The sequence below is a fragment of the Hipposideros armiger genome, unplaced genomic scaffold (genome assembly GCF_001890085.2).
Source record: "Hipposideros armiger isolate ML-2016 unplaced genomic scaffold, ASM189008v1 scaffold_187, whole genome shotgun sequence".
In the NCBI taxonomy this organism is placed as follows: domain Eukaryota; kingdom Metazoa; phylum Chordata; class Mammalia; order Chiroptera; family Hipposideridae; genus Hipposideros; species Hipposideros armiger.
Window position 1 is genome coordinate 2,805,368 of NW_017731537.1, and position 12,005 is coordinate 2,817,372.

The 12,005-nt window shown below is 34.1% G+C and overlaps 1 protein-coding gene across 1 annotated transcript in view; it reads left to right on the forward strand.

The window, feature by feature from the left end:
• DENND6A (DENN domain containing 6A) overlaps positions 1 to 12,005 on the forward strand; it is a 64,985-nt gene that overhangs the window by 14,701 nt on the left and 38,279 nt on the right. Inside the window, exons 4-9 of the mRNA XM_019652773.1 lie at positions 4,155 to 4,267; positions 6,339 to 6,419; positions 7,633 to 7,738; positions 8,328 to 8,407; positions 9,519 to 9,581; positions 10,336 to 10,391. Coding sequence (XP_019508318.1) covers positions 4,155 to 4,267; positions 6,339 to 6,419; positions 7,633 to 7,738; positions 8,328 to 8,407; positions 9,519 to 9,581; positions 10,336 to 10,391 — 499 coding nt within the window. The remainder of the gene's footprint in view (positions 1 to 4,154; positions 4,268 to 6,338; positions 6,420 to 7,632; positions 7,739 to 8,327; positions 8,408 to 9,518; positions 9,582 to 10,335; positions 10,392 to 12,005) is intronic.

The window sequence follows — 12,005 nt, forward strand, 5'->3', positions numbered from 1 at the left end:
AGGGGAACAGTGTTGGGGAATTGGGGAAGGGGAACAGCCAAGTTGTTGTCCTTCAGTCTTAGCTGTGGAGGGTGCAGCTAGCTCAGCTCCAAGTCCAGTCGCCATCCGGCTGCCTCGTAGCCACTCAGCTCAAGGTGTCGTGTTCAATCTTAGTTGTGGGTGGGGAGGGGCTGCAGCCCACCATCCCATGGGAGTTGAACCAGCAACCTTGTTGTCAGGAGCATGTGCTCTCACCAGCTGAGCCATCCTGCTGCCTATTGGCAGCTCAGCAGCAGCCCAGCTCAGGCACAGCTCACTGGCCCATGTGGAAATCGAACCAGCGACCCTGTTGCTCAGAACTTGCACTCTTAACCAACTGAGCCACTCAGCCGTCCCAGGACTTTTGTTTTTTGAGTGAAGAAGAAAAGCTTTCAAGTTCTCCAGTTGACAGTGAAGTAGCATTAAAAAAAAAAAAAAGTTTTGTTGAGATACAGTTTACCCAGGTAAAGTATATAATTCAGTGACTTTTATATATTTTTAAATTATTTACTTTTTTCAGTTACAGTTCACATTCAATAATATTTTATATTAGTTTCAGGTGTAGAGCTTAGTGGTTAGACATTCATATAATTTATGCAGTGATTCCCTAGTGATTTTTAGTATATTCACAAAATTAAGCAAGGATCACCAACAATCAATTTCAGAAAATATTCATCACCCAAAAAGATACTCCATACTCCATTTTCCTTCCACCCCTCCCCCCCCACCAGCCCTAGGCAACCACCTATGTACTTTCTGTCTCTATGGATTTACCTGATTTGGTTATTTCATATAAATGAAAGTATTTTTGACTTGAAAGAGCTGGTATGACGTACTAGTGGTCAAGAGCACCAACTCCAGAGTTAGACTTCTTGGGTTCAAATTCTTGCTCTGCCATTTAGCAGATTTTTTTAAAAAAAGATTTTTATTAGGGAATTGGGGGATGGGAACAGCGCTAGGGAATTGGGGGAAGGGGAACAGACAAGTTGCTGTCCTTTTTGTTCTTCAGTCTAGTTGTGGAGGACATTGCTTCACTGGCCCACGGTGGCTGCTGGCTGCTCATGCTGGCTGCTGGCTACACACGGTAGCCCATGGCAACCCACTGCAGCAGGGGCTGCAGCCTACACAGTTGCCGGTGACTCATGGCAGCCCAGCTCCAGATTGAGCTGTTGTTCAGCATCTTAGCTGTAGAGGGCAGTGTCACTGGCTCTCATATGTGGGATCTGAACCAGGGCTCTCTGGCATCCCAAGCCAGCTCTTAACCAACGCGCCACTCGGCCAGCCCTAGCAGATTTATTTCTTTGGATGATTATATAACCATTCTGTGCCTTGGTTCACTCCTTACAAACAGGAATAATAATGTGACCTACCTGAGAAGCATGAAGAACAAATGAGTTAATTTATCTAAAGCATTTAGAACAATGCCTGGCACAGTAGGCACTCAATGTATATTAGTGCTTAACTCATACATTTGAATGGAAAAAAAATTACTTCTGAAATAGTGACAAAATAATGAAATAATTTTGACCCAAGATTCTATTTGATTTCTGTTCTAAGAACTTAGTTATTAGAAAAAGGATGGTGGAGGAAGGTTACAGAAATTTTCTTAGTTTAAAGAGTGTTCAATTATTCTGTTTTCTAGGCTAGTAACGATTGTGTTTGATTAATTAAAAGGGAACTTTTCCTAAAGCTGTGAGGTTTTACTGAACAGATTTGCTATTTCCTTAACACCAGCTACTTATATGGGAGAGGGTTTATGTTGCTCTTGATCAAGAACTCATGTTAAGGTGTATTTTCCTTAGAGCGCTGTCAATTCATTTTAAAATTTGTGTTGTTAATGTTTACACCTTGGTTAGTATAAAGAAAAAATCGTTTCCATTAAAATGTTCTCGCAGTTTTTAATGTTAATAATCAGAAAACTGAAATGCATACCATAACTTTTAGGTCTTTTTGGATCTTTGTGTCTCTTTAATTTTCGTAGTGAATGTATTGGGTAAGATGCTTGATGCTTGGAATTCAGTATAATTGTAGGTCACTTGTAAAGTTTTATTTTAGAATCGTTGAATGTTAACTGCTGGAAGTGACTTTAGTGATTATCTTATGATATCCCTTATTTTTGTTGACAAGGAAATTGAGAACCTGAGGTTAAGTGACTTTTGGGAAGCTAATTATTGATGGACCTGGGCCTAGATCCCATTGATTGTGGCTTCTTTTTCCTCAGATCATAACTTTTTCCTCATGATCACACTCCTTTAACCACCTTTCACATGTAATCATTATGTTACTTATGTAGTACTGCAGTCTCATGTTATATAGACAAACGGAATGAGTCATATTAACAATATTGATTTATTTTTTATGAGGATTTAGGGTGTAAGGGTTGCCCTGTCCTTTCTAGGTATCATTTTCTGTAAGGTAAATGTGAAAAATCTGGTTGCCAATCTGTAATGCCTCCTTTCCTATTATAATAGTAAGATCAAGATGGAGAACAAAGACCCTCAACAAAGCCAGACAAGGAGTTGATATTTCTTTAGTAACCTTTCGTGTGTGAAGGGACAGACCTCTGAAACATAAAATAGGATCCAAGTTCACAATGACTATGGCTAAAGCTTTTTGACCTGGTGAACTAGTTTTCTCACCAATTCTGTTCAGCTGTGGGTGCAGCTGGGCACTGGAAAGTTCTCATAGCATGTCCATGATTTGGGAATGGAGCCAGGTGGGTAGGGATATAAGGCTGTGGGAGCTTCATTACCTCCCTTCCTCAAGGCTCAGCATTCCTTACATTTCCAGATGCTATGATATCTCTTTCTTAAAATCCAGTCCATTTTCCTGCTCTGTCTTACAAAATGTCTCAGAAATTACAGTGTACTTCTCAGTGGATTTTCTTTCTTTCTTTCTTTCTTTTTTTTTTTTTTAAGATTTAAATGTTTTCCAAAAAGAAAATTGAACCATCAGTATATAAATCTGCTGAACTAAATAAAATACTGCTAGGAGCATTTTCCATTTTTTCAGGTTTCATATATTTTCCTTATTTTTATACTATCTGCTTTAAAAAGTAAAGAAACAGAATAGACCCACCATCCAGCTCCCTTTGTTTCTTCCCTCCACCACCAAAGAAATACTGGTTTCCATAATTGCATTTAGGTGTAACAGACTGAATTGCTTTTTAAATACCTTTAACGTATTATCAAGTTTCTACTTCCTTTATTTAGAACTTCATGTGTTAAATTGATATAAGTACTTCTATGTATAATAATATGTAATAATAAAATCTTGAGCACATTGCATATTTAATATCTTATTCTAAATATAGTAACTGGGAAGATTTTTGACTGACAGGTTACTTCATGTGCCTTTAACTTTTTACAGTATTTACAGTTTTCTGTAGTTAACTGCCTGACAGTTTAGGTAAAATTTACATGTTTTAAGAGGTTTGCTAAAATGATTGAAGGTTTAAAACTTTATTTTTAATTAAAATGTTTAAAATAGTAAGTCTGTTACTTAGGCTCTTCCTGAATCTGCTATATTATGTCTAAAAAAAAATGTCTCTTTGTGAAATATAAAACACATACAAGGTCAAGAAATAGAACTTTATCAGTACCTCAAAAGCCCCCTCATGTCTCCTCCCAAACACTTTCTTCTCCCCTTTAAATGTAACCACTACCCTGATTCTGACAGTAATAAGTTTCTTGCTTTTCTTTATAGTTTTATCACCCAACCTTGCATCCCTAAACACTGTAGTTTAGTATTATCTGCTGTAAAAAAAACAAAAAAACTATAAATGGATGTGAACAAATGTATTATTTTGTCTTTGATTCTTGGCTCATTATTATGCTTTTGAGTCAACATTACATGAAAACAGTTTTCAAAAAATTTTAATTACATGGGGAAAATGGAATAGGAACAATGCTAGAGGGACAAAAGACTTAAGATGTATTATTTTACTAATGACTTTGCCTCTAACGAGCTTTGAGCAAGTCACATGAACTCTCAGGATCTCCTTTTTCTTCTCTAAAACATGATGGAATGGTTTTGAATGATTGCTAGGACCCCTGTAGCTCTAACATTTGATGAAACTGGATAAATAGGTGTTATACTGTGTTATCCTTAATTTCTTTCATTTTTGTTTTCATTAGGTTGTCTTGGAGATACCCAGTTTTGTTTTAGATTTCGACAGTCTTCTGGGAGGAGGGTGTCACTGCATTGTCTCCTCGATCAATTTGACAAAGATTTACCAGTTTACTTAAAGGTTGGAAAAGTAGTAATAGAAGAATGTCCATGTGAGAGGAAACTTTAGAACTCAGTTACTGAGTTACCTCTGATAGCATTCAGAAACATTTTGCTTTTGTTTTGTTATTATATTATACTGCTGGATTTCCTAAGTGAATCTGATTCATAAAGATTCAGTATGTGAGTAAAAGAGACTTTATAAAGTGACTTTTTCAAACATATTATAGTGCCATTGTGAATTATAGAAATTTATTAGAATGCTGAGGTAATTTTTTTTTCATTTGTTAATAACTTTGTTTAGATGTGGAGGTAGCGTAGTATTATTCCATTAAATATCACTCAGAGTTGAAATTCCCTGTGGTAATCCTTACCTACTTTATGATAAAATTATAGTTTGTCTCTCTTTGATTTTTTAATGAGCTTTATTTTATAGTTGTTATTTATTAAAAATAACTTTAATAATTCAGATGATTCCAGAGTGTAGGTTTTTGTTTGATACTCCACACTTATATCTCTAACTACCTGAGGAACACTTCCATCTGGGTGTCCTATCAGCACATTCAATATGAATTTGACATAGTGTGCCTAAAATCAGCATTTACAGCTTACCTCCTTGGTTCCACTAATGACAGGAACCTTTTCCCAGTTAGCTAAGATAGTACCATTGAAATATCTTTTATAGCCATGGAAATATCTTTTCCATGACCTTTTGCTATCACTATTAATATATTCTTTAAGTGATGATAATAATAGCTACTATTTATTAGAGTTTTTTATGTTCTAGGTAGTGTATCAATCAATAAGCATATATTATCTCATTAGTCCTCCCTATAGTATTCTGAGAGCATTCCTTTTGTAGATGAAGGAATTGAGGGCTATTGAGAATTAGAAAATTGCCCAAAGATATTCCATGCATGTTTTGTTTTTTCCAACGCAGTGTATCTTACACAGTATTGCCAGCTAAAGTATACATATATATTATATAAAAATAAATAAAATTTAAAATGACTACTTATTGTTTAATGAATAAAGAGCTAATAATTATAGTACTATTTCCTTGTCCTCAATTTTTTGGGGCCTTTTCAATATCCAGCTTCATCTCCTTTCTATAAGGTGTCATGTTTTAGCCAAAATGAACTACTTTTATCTTGCTTTTTCCTGGAATAGTTTGTATTTTTCTGTTTCTGTGTGTGTTTGCTCAAACTCCTGGCCCTCTAATGTCTTTGTTTAAATCAATCCATCCTTCAATGCCTAATTCAAAACCAGCCGCCTCTTTGAAATCTTTACCGATATCCATAGACAGAGGTAATTTTTTCCCCCTTGGCCTCTTTGTAATGCTTTGTGCTTTCTTTATGGCACCTGCCCTCCTATTCTGTAATGGTCATTTTTGTACTTTTCTTATCTCTCTTACATTGTAATCTCCTTAAGGAACTGTCTTATGCATCTTTTTATGTTCTCTAACACTGTGCCTTATTCCAAGTAGGTGGTTGATAAGTATTTGTTTAAAGAATAACAGTCAAATCAGGAACTGGGCCAACATTTATTTCACTAGGGTGTTAAAGTTTCTTAAGTTTTTAAAAAAAATATAATTACCTTTCTAATTGTATGTTGATAAACATTCAAGTGCTTCATTATTGTTGAGTAAAAATGTAACTCTGTAAATTCAGATTGGCATTTAACTCCTCTTATTTTCTTTCTTGAAATTTTACATTAGGATACCTCGTTTTGTTAAGAGTGATCCCTAATTCAAAATTGTAGGCAGAATTTTAAAAAAAATTAAATATAACTTTGGGGAAAACAGAATTTGATTGTTTCCTGACTCCCATTAATTAGTACAGATATGAATAAAGAACATAAGCAGAGTAAGTTATAGGGAGAAAATATGTTCTTTAGTTCTTTAGTTACAATTATTACATCTTTGGGAAAGTTAGCAGGGTCTTATTTGTCTGTTACTGTCATAATTATTGTTAGTGTTGGTGGTAAAGCATAACTAGCTTTTTGTGTATTGCTCATAACTCAGTTCAGGTTTATATAGGAACTTGCTGTTAATAAAGGATGGTTATATATTTAATTTGTCACTTCTTTCATAGAAGGATCCTGCTTATTTTTATGGATATGTGTATTTCCGACAAATTCGAGACAAGACTCTAAAAAGAGGCTATTTTCAGAAGGTAATTTTTATGTACACTAATGGAAAAAATGTTTTTATATTGTGGTTAGAAAAATAGAAACTGTTTGAATGAACAGTCTCTAAAGTCTTTGATATTTTATCTTTAAACATACTAGAATCCATATTTTATGGGTTTTTTTTTGGATTATAGACACCTGTTCCTAGATTTTTAACTGCTATTAAATTTTGCCTTTCTGCTATCTCTGTACTAGATTCCTGACAGTAAGTTACAGATATTTATGAAACTGTCAAAAGTAGAAGAATCTGCTAATTTTTCACATTTTAGAATAAGGGAAAGAATAAACAGATTACAACATAGTTACAACTAATTAAAGCCTGCAATATCTTTTTGAAGAGCCTGTAAATACACTTTAGCAACATTTTAGTCATTACTGTTTTAACTCTAAATGTATAGCCTTTCACTTAAAAAAACTTAGTTCCGAGGGCTGGCCGAGTGGCTCAGTTGGTTAAGAGGTCGTTCAAGAGTGCGAGGTCTGAGCAACAGGGTCGCCGGTTTGATTCCTGGCCCTAGCTGAGCTGCTGCTGAGCTGTGAACAAGTGGCAGCATGGCTCGGCTAAAAAAAAATTTAGTTCTGATTTAATCCCAGCTAAAAGGGACCCCACCTTTACCTTTTGTAATCAGAATGTACCTTGACCAGTAATTGATGCTTGGTGGAAAGGTTAAAAGTAGTTTAAAATAAAAGTAGATTTAAAAAAAAATCAGCCTACTCTATCTGAAGTCATCGAAGTATAAAGTCACAAATTTTAATAAGCACGTGACTATGACCATTGAACTCTAAAATATAATAGTCATAGATCTTAGTTTGAGAAAGCATCGCAGTTTGCTTTTTTTTCCTTATTAGGAAGAGTTCATCTGGCTAATTCCTGATATTGCTTTGCTAATGACAGTAGTAGCTAGGCTTTGGAAGTTATCCACAACATTGGTCTGTTTATAGGAAATTCTTTTTCCTGAAGAACAGGAAAATCTGAATATGTTTTTACTATTAAAGTGTAGTAATAAGTTTAAACTTTCTATATTTTGCAACTGTAGTTTTATTTCCTTTTAACCATCCACCATAAAAGCCTTTCTATTTCAAAATCCATGTTTTTGGGTTTTTTTGCTGAATTTAACTTGTTAGTAATTGATTATGTAAGAAATGACAAATTATAATCATTAGGAAATTTAAAAGATTGTTTCTTTTTTTCCCCTCCAGTCTTTGGTTTTGATCAGCAAACTACCTTATATTCATTTTTTTCACACTGTACTCAAGCAGATAGCACCAGAGTATTTTGAAAAGAACGAACCTTATCTGGAAGCAGGTAAGCTAAACACTGTGTGAGTTAGTTACCTTTATGAAAGAGTTTTAAAAATTTTACTGGAGATGATCTGATAAAAATGAAGTTGACCTGAAAAATTAGTTAAGAATTTTAAGGGCCATATGGTGGGGGAGAGATGTAAACTATTCTTCTGGCATCTTTACTAGAAACACCAAAGACTGTATCTTTTTACCTCTTTTTGCAATATAGATGATGCCTATTTATTAGGATAATAATAGAAAATATTGAGTTAATAGTTCTGATACTCCTTATGTCACACTATACAAGAAGACCTCTGCCAGGTGGTGTGCTTTTGTAGCTAATTTTAGCAGTAGTAAGTGAATAAGAAAACTCTCTTTAATCCTTTTATTTTGTTTCTTTAAAAATTTTTATTAACTAATTTATACTCTAGAACATAGGTGTATTTCTGGTGAAATATAAAATATTTTCACTACTTTTGCCTTTTATCTTCCATCCTTCCCACTATATTTTTCCTGCTCTATAGAAAATAGAGTTCTAATTTCTAATGTTCCATATATAATATTTTAATATTTCCACTTATACTAAGGAAATCCTTTATTATATTTTTCAGCTTGTAATGATGTTGATCGATGGCCTGCCCCAGTGCCAGGGAAAACATTATATCTGCCTATTACAGGGGTGGTAATGAAGGTAATAACTTATATTTAATTTGCTTTTTTAAAGAGCTCTAAGAAGTTCACAGGTGAATTTTACTTTTTAACTTCCTAATAACATTCAGTCCGGTTATTGCTTTTACTTGTTTTTCTTTGATAGGAGGAGTTACAGAGATACCACAATTCATCCTGCTGCACAGAACCGTTAGTCACACCACTCCAGGGGCTACCAGTCTGTTTCACCTTATAGAGTTTGCATAAGGGGGTCATTCTTCTATAATATATGTGAATGTAAATGCCATGTAGAATTCTGTTACTCCATGGCCCTCCAGAGATGAGTGGTACTTGTAGAATTGAGTATGAATTACTAAAAATTAAAAGAAGTTAGGAAAGCCATTGGTTCTTAGTCTTAAATGATCTTAACATGTACTGTCAGAGCACACACATCCATCCTAGGGTATTGTTCTCTTTAAGTTTTCTTTCTTATTTTTTAAAACTGAATTAGCATTTTGCTCTCAGGCTTTGTATGAATGTGCTCTAAGTGCTTCTGCAATTCATTTTTTTTTTTTAATTTATTGGGGTGACAGTGGTTAGTAAAATTACATAACAGTTCGTTTTCAAGATGGAAATTTTGGCAGTGCTCTCTCTTTAGATGTGCTCATTTCTATAAGAGCTGTGTTCTGTTTTTTTCCCAGGGAAATCATCAAAAGTAGTACTCATAGCTCTGGGTTCAGAGTTCTCATCAGGCTTCCTGATTTATCCCATAGTTTGGCAAGCTTGAGAGGGTGTGTTTGGGTGTGTGTATATTAATGAAGCAAAGATTGGAACGATAAACAGGAAGCGGTATGAAGTTGATGTCCTTTTTCTGTTTTTCAGCACATGTACTTCTCATTGGGTTAGTGATTTCTGTGTGTATGGGAATATGGATTCCTTGGTTGCTTACTTTCTGTTATGACTGAAAATAAATATGACTTTAGTATTTTAATCTGACATAAATTCTTTGTTTATGTGGCTTTTTAGGCATTGCTAAGTGTATCTTTTTAGTGGCAGGATAGAACACTTCTGATCCCTCATTGTATTGGGACTGGCAAATTATAGAAATGGCATTCTTTTGTAGCCAAAGTTAATTTCTTCTTTTTCTTTTTAAGGTACGAATTCCCACATGTCATGACAAGCCTGGGACAACTCAAATAGTGCAGTTAACTCAGCAGGTAGTGTTGTACTGTGGTGGAATAATCCAGCACATATAGTCTCTTTAACAGAATTTTTAAACTAGTAAATGCAGTTTCTTGGATTTATGATTCCTTTCTGAATATTACTGAAATAACCTATTAAATAATTTTTTAATGAATTGATGATAAACTTCCTGATGGTTCTCAATTTTTTTTTCTTTTTCTTTTCTCTAGTAGAACTCAGAATTTATACTGTAATTGTGAGGACTGGGGGAAAGTAAAAATTTTTTTCAACAAAGTTTAATTTTAACAAAACTCTCTGAATGGTCAGCAGACCCCTGTTTTTAGAGTCAAAAGGACTCTAGAAGTTATGATTGCTTTTCATTTTTCCCAAAGCTACATCTATTTATGAGTGGGATTGAATTTTTCATTTGAAATGTTCTGTTAGCACTTTCATTGTTCTTTTTATTGAATAAAAATGGAGAGCAGTAGGAAAGGTAATTTTGCCCGTTATATATATCAGCCAGTATTATGGTAGCATTTCATACTGTTGCGAATTAATCTAACATCTGACTGTTGGATTAATGCTTTGTCCATGTAATCTGTGTTATCCTTGACTTGCTGCTGTGTTAGGAGAGATTGGCAAGACCCACTCTCTTTGTAGTTTCTGGAAGAAAAGAATTTTAAAAGATAGACAGGACAATATGGCTTATTAAATTAGATAAATAGCATATTTAAAAATCAATTTCATAAATTTTAATGACATCTCTATTTTTTTTTTCTCATCTCTTAGGCAGACACACATATATCTGTTGTATTACCTACTGTTCATGAGGTGGATCTTTTCAGGTAAAGAGTAAAAAATTTCAATTGCCTTTTCTCTTTTGCTTTGTGATATTAATTTCTTCAGAAAATGAATGTTCTTTATGAAGTGTGGAAAAAACTGGAAGAAAACAGTCATTATGTTTCACATGTTAAAATCAATGGTTCATCCCTGACTACATGGTATGAGCTTTGACAGTTAGGGAAATTTGGATATGGATTGGGTATTACATGGTAGAAACAAATTATGTTTTGTTTGGTTTGATGTAAGATGGTATTGTAATGATGTAAGAAAGTGCACTTTTTTTTAGAGATGCATTTTAAAGTATTTTGAGGTGAAATATCATGAAGCTTGTGTTTTATTTTGAAGTACTTCAGTAAGAGAAAGTAAATGAAGTAAAAATGGCAAAATGTTGTTAACTCTAGATGATATGTATAAGGGGGTTCTTATACTATTGTCTTTATTTTTCTGTATGTTTGAAACTTTTAAAAATGCAAAATAAAAAAAGATAATCTAGCACTTAAAAAAGAAGAAGGAAAAAGTACCAATGTTTGTGCCTTATACAGATCAGCTAAATAAGAATCTTTGGATTAGTGTCCAAGTTCCAGCTTCTACGTGGTTCTGATGTATAGCCCAGATTGAGAAACCACTGCCATGTGCAAGTAATTACTAAATACCAATACATGTATTCAGGAATCACATGAAAGATTTAGAATGGGTTTTTGGTTTCATTTTGGGTGTGTGTGTGTATGTGTGTGACCTTTAAACTGCATGGAATGCTGCTTCAGAGATTGATTAATCTTATATGCTAGATTTGTTTTATATACTTGGCCTTAGCACAGCCCAGTAATCCACTTCTAAGTATTTACCCAATAAATATGAAAACATATATCTACACAAAAACTTGTATGCAAATATTTATAGTGGCTTTATATACCAACCTAATACTGGGAACAATGCAAATGTCCATCAACTGGTAAATGGATAAACAAAAATGAGATATATGCATGTGCATGGAATACTACTCAGCAATTAAAAAAAAAGAATGAACTATTGATGTAGTCAACAACATGGATGACTTTCAGAAGCACTATGTTTTAGTGAAAGGAGCCAAATTTTGAAAAGCTACTTACTGAATGATTCCATTTATATAGTATTCTTGAAAAGCAAAATTATAGGGACAGAGATCAGTGGTTGTCTGGGAGTGGGGGAGGGAAATGGACTACAAAGGGGATGAAGGAATTTTGGGGGGTGATGGAACTTTTCTTTATCTTTGGTAAGTATGAATTTTACTGTATGTAAATTATAAATCTTAAAAACAAATTAATTTTCCTTAAAAAAATAAATGTAGCATTCTTAGAATCAAAAGGGGGAGTGTCCCCAAATAATGAATAAATATCACAGGAAACATACACTAATAGGGATACATACTACTTATAGTCTTGATACTTCATTCATTAAGGAATAAATTGAAGAATTGGCATAAGTTAGTATAGAATTTGGTAACCAGGCATGTTTTCTTTTGAACTGGTTACAAGTCTTTTTTTTTTTTAGCTGAGCCATCCCGCCACCTGTTGGCAGCTCACAGCTGCTCAGCTCGGGCTGACTCGAACCGCTGTTGCTCAGAGCTCAAACTCTTG